A 6,784-nucleotide genomic window follows, 5' to 3' on the forward strand; every position below is an offset into this window, starting at 1 on the left:
GCTTCTAGCACAAAAAGTCACTTAAGTTGTATAGTTTTAAAGAATAATAATGACATTAGAAATCTATTTATCCCCTTTCTCCCCTTTATATATATAATTATTATAGATGTCTATTTTCAGTCTCTTTTTTTTTTGCTATATGGATTATAGGAATTGCAATTTATCATTCAATTATCATGATTTTTTCTAAATCACTTTGCTAAAATTAAAATACAATGCTGTTTATTTTCTCTTAAGTTTTTTTGTGACACTAACATGTTTTAGTTTTAGTTTTAGTTTTCAATATTTTTACTTTATTGTTATTTTAGTTCGTAAAAATTAGTTTTTAATATTTATAAATACATTTATTTTGATTAGCATAGAGATAGATATTTCAATTGTTATTTTCGTTTATTTGATTTGATTTTATTGAATTAGAAATTAGAGTAAAGGATATGAAATATTTTGAAACAAAATTAGTTATTTAGAAATGCAACATACTTCATAAATTTAAATTATCTCAATTTGATTGATAAATTGGTCTGAAAATGATATATATATTAATTTATCAGACTTCAATAATAAAATAGATAAATATATTAAAGTTATATATTTATCATCTTACTTTTTTTAATTATAATAATTGTATCTAAATAATTTTCGTATTAAACATTCCTAAAACACACACGAGCATTAGAATAGTAAAATAAAAAATAAGCAATACGACTTCGTTTAGTAAACTACTGTTGCCCTAAGATAACGGTTCGATAGAAAACGTGAGGAAAGGAGCGTAAAATTGAATCGAAAGCAGGAAAAAAAAAACTAGCGCGGGAATGGAAACGGGAAGCAGTAGCAGGAAGAACAACAACCAGAAGCAGCAAGATCACGATTTAGGGTTAGAGAAAGTTCGCTTAATCAGTTTAGCTCTTGAATTCGGTTTCGATGAACAATCCGCTAACCAATGTTTCGACCGTCTCGTCTCTCTCTACGGTACGCTACCACTAACCATTTCACTTTCATTTCCGCTTAATTAATCGATTAATCGGTTATTACTGTAGGTGATGATGGTCGTGATTTCATCACCGTTGAGCACTGCGGCGATGATTTTCTCACTGCTTTGGCGGAATCAGTTCAAGACACGGAGGAATGGGATGATTTACGCGAAATGGAATCTCAGGCTGTTGGAACTTTGAATCACGTGCTTGAAGAACGTTTTGCCACGTGCGGTGATGGTTCTAAGTCTTTCGTTGATGTTATTGACGATTCGCCTCAGAAACGCCGGACTAAATTTGTTGAACTGGGTTCAAGTGACGATGAGGATACAAAGGGTAATTATGTGTTTTCGGGTCAACAACATCCTTTAAACTCAATGGTAGTTATTCAATTTCATTTTGTTATCATTATCGGATTTATTTGCAATTTCAATTTCAAATATTTGTGAACACTAATAAAGCTATAGTTGTGCTTCCTTAAGTAAGGAAACATATTCGAGCTTCTTTGGAATCCACTTGTGAGGTTTTCTAAGTATAGCTTATGGAAACCGTTAATAGCTTATGTGAAAATAATTTGACTTTATTTTACCTTTCGTTATAGAAATAGACTATATATATACATAAACACCTATATGATCAATGGTCGTGCTTATGAGCACTTAATTAGGGTGTTTATCCAAATAGAACTGCGGATGGAAAATTATTATGGATCTGCATTGTGTTATAATGCTTATATATCAGGCTTATTCAAAGCCATGCACAAAGATTAAACAAGCTGGGGTATATGAAGTTCAGTATAAGATGGAGAAGAATATATGGGAAGTAAGCCAAACCCAAAGTGGCACAAGGTTACATACTTGACATCATTAGTTAGTTAGAAACAAATAGATAGTTAAGAGACTACTCGGGTAGTTAGAGAGGGTAAGTAGGATCACAATGTATATAAATAATAGAAGAAAGAAAAGGAGAGGGAAGCTAGTCATTTGTGGAAAAAATGGGGCCTTAAGAGTGGGAGGTTGCAGACCCTTGAAGATATGCAGAAGTGGAATCAAGGGAGATTTTCCATATTTCTTTACACCGCATAAGATACTAGTTCATATCAGTATCATGCTACTAATAAAATTTGCAAGGGAAGTTTCTGGGATGATTGGGGTCTTGAATTCCCAAACTATTCAAATGGGATTTTTCCCGCACTTCCTTCAAGAGCTCACAATCAACTTAAATATTACATGGTTCTAACTTCTATCGGATTATCTTTTGGATGGCAATAGTAATTGCTAAAAAAATATCAGGACAATTCTCAGCATACTTTCGTGTAATCTATTTTAATTGGCTAGACTTTCTTGTATAATTTGACTAAAATGAAAAAGTAAGATTATACTAAAAGAAGTTATTATATGTTATAGGATGGCAGAAGTTGCATCACTCAAGGCTCAGTTTCATCAACTTCCCGAAAAATACAATCCTCCTTTGCTTCAAAGAATAGAACTAGTACTCTCACTTATGAAGAATTGCAGGCGCTAGATGATATTGAATTGGCAAATGTTGTTATCTTTGGTAATAAAACACTTCGACCATTGCAGCATCAAGCATGTAAAGCAACTTTGGCAAAACAAGATTCTTTTATTCTTATGCCTACTGGAGGTGGTAAATCTCTTTGCTATCAGGTCATTGCTTTCTCTTAAACCTTGATTTTCTGTTTGAGTGTTGTTTGAATATTGTTATCTGTCATCTTATAGTTTATTTGCTTTTGAACATGTAAATTTTATTTGTGCTTTCAGCTTCCAGCAACCCTTCAACCAGGAGTTACAGTAGTTATATCTCCCTTACTTTCACTCATTCAGGATCAGATAATAACACTTAACCTCAAGTTTGGAATACCTGCTACTTTTTTAAATTCACAACAAAATGCTTCCCAAGCCGCAGCTGTCCTCCAAGAACTAAGGTGAGATTCAGTTCCTTGTCTATCTTGATCTGTCCAATAATTTGCCCATGAAAATAGCATATTAGTATTATTAAAAAAATACCTTTCAGTTACTGATTGCTTTAGTGTTTAATATTTTCTCACATTAGTTTTCTTGTATACAGAAAAGACAAGCCTACGTGCAAGCTCTTGTATGTGACACCTGAGAGAATTGCGGGAAACCAAACATTTCTCGGGATTCTAAAATGCATGAGTCAGAAGGTAAAAATAATTTGTTTGAATAAACTTTATGAATCAGAAGGCAATAAAGATCTCATGTGCGTATTTGGTTGTGTTCCCCCCTTAACTCACAGGGACAGCTGGCAGGTTTTGTTGTTGATGAGGCACACTGTGTTAGGTATGTATTGTTCTCAAACCTTCTTGAAGTAGCTCTTCCCATTTGCGTCTAACATATGATATCTGTCCTACTTTTCAAACAAGATGAACAAACTCCAAAATTTTAATTTACTACTGAAGTGCCGCATAAAATGTCATTTTGAATTGAGATCTCGTGGTGGCCAATTGGCCATTAATTAAGGAGGCAGAATGGCAGATCAAGTGAAAACAGACAAATTAATTATGGTAACAAACTCTTGATATAGTGATATCTAAAATCAAAGGTATGACCTTGTCATTTGGTCGAAGAAGGCCTTCAAGAAGCTACCTAAATTTGATAACTTTTTTTTAACTGAATGGTTAAAATAAAAAAGATAAAAAAAGATAAAGGACTACATCTGAAAAGATGGTTCAAATGGGTAACAGTGAGGATTCGTTTCTTGATTCTGTATTTTGACTTCTGACACATGACCTCTTGAAGTTGTTGGTGTGTTATTACATAAGCCAGAAGTCTGTATTACGTCTTGTCTTTGTACTGGTAGTAGTTAATACTTTTTATGATACATTTCTTGACTTTGAGATATTGAATTGTGACCTGCATATGAAATATTTTCTTATTTTGGAAGTTTCCCCAACTTTCATTACAAGAACTGTGATTTTGGATTGACGAAAATACTACAAACAAACCATCAATTTAGTTCTTAAACTATATAAATATAATAAATAGTTCTTAAATTATACGAAGTCCGTCAATTTAGTCCCGGCCATTAAGATGTTAGGGACTAAATTGACTGATTTTCATATAAGTAAGGGACTGAATTGATGGATATTATATAGTTTAAGAACTATTTATTATATTTATGTAGTTTAGAGATTAAATTTGAGAGAGAATTGATAGTTTAGGAACTAAATTGATGTTTTATTCAAAATATTATACCGCCACTGCAAAGGTGTGCAGAAAATGTTAAACTGCCAGAGTAGTAAAGGCATGCCTCAACAGTTGGGTGATGGGGATTGTTAAAGCTATGATTTATATTATCAATAAGTAACATATTCACGACTTTTAAGTTAAAAATTATGTTTTTCAGCCAGTGGGGACATGATTTCCGGCCTGATTATCGTGGATTAGGATCTCTTAAGCTAAACTTTCCACGTGTTCCTGTCATGGCATTGACTGCCACTGCAACTCACCCAGTTCGCAAGGTAAATAGAATAGTAAATTGCTTTTATATATGCAAATCTATATTAAGTATTGCCCCCTCCCTTTTTTCTTTGCCTTAAATTGGATTTGTTTCAGGACATCTTAAATGCTTTAAGAATTCCACATGCAATTGTTCTTGAAAGAAGCTTTGACAGACCGAATTTGAAGTATGAAGTGATTGGTAAGACAAGGGAACCACTGAAGCAGCTTGGAAAACTACTAATGGATCGTTTCAAGAGTCAGTGCGGCATTGTATACTGCCTGTCAAAGAGTGAATGTGTCGAGGTATCAAAATTTTTGAATGAGAAATGTAAAATTAAGTCAGCATATTACCATGCTGGTTTAGCTGTCAAACAGAGGGTTTCTGTTCAAAAGAAATGGCATGATGGAGAGGTCCATATCGTATGTGCAACTATTGCTTTTGGAATGGGGATAGACAAACCTGATGTTGTAAGTTGAGAGGCTTTTCTTCATATAATGTATAATATATAAAATAAGCTTATAGTCGAACCTGCCTAATGAAATTAAGTATATTAATGTTGCATATGCCCATTAGTTCAGCATTTGAATGCAAAATCTATATAATATAAGCATTATAGTTGAATCTGCCTAATGAAATTAAGTATATTAATATTGTATATGCCCATTAGTTCAGCATTTGAATGCAAAATCTATATAATATATAATAAAAGCATTATAGTCGAATCTACCTAATGAAATTAAGTATATTAATATTCATATGGCCATTAGTTCAGCATTTGAATGCTTGGCTAAGGCAAACATAACTACATGCAAGGTGTTTGAATGCTCTGCAAATTCTTAGTGATATGATTATAAGTTTTAAAGTTCTTTGTTACTCAAATTATCCTTTTCTTGTCACGTGTTTCAGCGATTTGTCATCCACAATACAATGTCAAAATCAATTGAAAGCTATTATCAGGAATCAGGAAGGGCTGGAAGAGATAATCTTCCTGCAGTTTGCATTGCTCTATACCAGAAGAAAGATTTTAGTAGAGTTGTATGCATGATAAGAAACGGTCAAGGATATAAAAAGGAGAGTTTTAAGACAGCAATGGCTCAAGCCAAAATGATGCAACAGTACTGTGAATTAAAGGTAAGCAAGCTTCCTTAGACTTCTCAACATCTGTTCTCTCTCCCCTCCTCTCTCTGTCTCTCTTACACACACACACCTACGCATCTATAGTCAGTTTAGTCCACTTGAAAGTAGGATAAAAAATTAAAGTACTAGTCGGCCATTTGAATTCAAATAAAATTCCCCATAAAATTTTTCACCCATATTTTTGAAGGTGTAACAATATCACTTATCACCCCAGTACAAAAAGATAGATTTCATTTTATCTGGTTTGAATGTTTAGGATGAATGCCGGAGACAGACCCTACTCAAACACTTCGGAGAATCATTCGATAGAAAGACCTGCAAGCATGGCTCTAGCCCTTGTGATAACTGTCTCAAGACCGCATAGTGAGTTGCTGCAAGTATGGGTCTATCCCACTCAGCATGTTTTTGCCCTGGCGTTTGCAACTCACTAAACGCAGTCCAATGCCAGGCTCCAATTGGTAGCTTCAATCCTATCATGTGGTGACAGCGGCATTCTGGCCCCAATTGGTAGCTTCAATCCTATCGTGTGGTGGCAGCGGCATTCTGGCCGCAGTTCCAAACAGGATCTCAATGGACTTTATTGTGTAATCTTTATGGTGTACCAGTTGAAAAGTTAGAACATCTCTCTAGATTATATTTATTTTCCAGCACAGTATATTGAAAAGTAAAAATTGATCTCCAAGATTTTTTTACCAAAGTTTTGTCCAAAAGCAGAAAGTGTAAAATATGACATGCTAAAGTCTCTTTCTTGGCCACATTGGTCTGGGCATCTTCCTCTTTGGAATCAACACTGTTTCCTTCTATAGGTCCTTCAAGTACAAGAACTATTAGTAGAAATTAAGATATTTTCTTAGTTAAAATTGGATGCACGTAGGAACACGTTTTTTTTAGTGAAAAGACCAGTTGAATTGTAGTACTAGTCCTTTGTAATATTTTTAATTTCTTAATTTAATAACTTTGAAAAGGGAAATGTTAATATGGGATCATTGAAATAAAGATAGAAACTGTGTTAAAAATTGTGTATTTTTTTTTTTTTTAAGTTAGAAATTGTTTTTTTTTCAAAATATATTGGAGTACTATCATTTATGGATTTCTTAAAATAAGCATTAAGACATTAGTTAATGATTCTTTTGAAAAATCCACTATGATACCAACGATGTACTCATTGTGTAGAACATGATTCCTTTTCGTCT

At 33.4% G+C, this 6,784-nt stretch overlaps 1 protein-coding gene across 1 annotated transcript; it reads left to right on the forward strand.

The window, feature by feature from the left end:
- The first annotated feature begins 737 nt into the window (after positions 1 to 737).
- LOC127096860 (ATP-dependent DNA helicase Q-like 1) lies at positions 738 to 6,379 on the forward strand. The gene is made up of 10 exons (XM_051035397.1): positions 738 to 969; positions 1,038 to 1,351; positions 2,378 to 2,638; positions 2,753 to 2,916; positions 3,060 to 3,156; positions 3,249 to 3,292; positions 4,359 to 4,473; positions 4,568 to 4,921; positions 5,361 to 5,585; positions 5,848 to 6,379. Exons 1-10 carry the CDS (start codon positions 813 to 815, stop codon positions 5,953 to 5,955), a joined length of 1,839 nt encoding a protein of 612 aa, XP_050891354.1. The 5' UTR covers positions 738 to 812; the 3' UTR covers positions 5,956 to 6,379.
- The last annotated feature ends 405 nt before the right edge of the window (positions 6,380 to 6,784 follow it).

Source organism: Lathyrus oleraceus, chromosome 6, assembly GCF_024323335.1.
Source record: "Lathyrus oleraceus cultivar Zhongwan6 chromosome 6, CAAS_Psat_ZW6_1.0, whole genome shotgun sequence".
In the NCBI taxonomy this organism is placed as follows: Eukaryota; Viridiplantae; Streptophyta; class Magnoliopsida; order Fabales; family Fabaceae; genus Lathyrus; species Lathyrus oleraceus.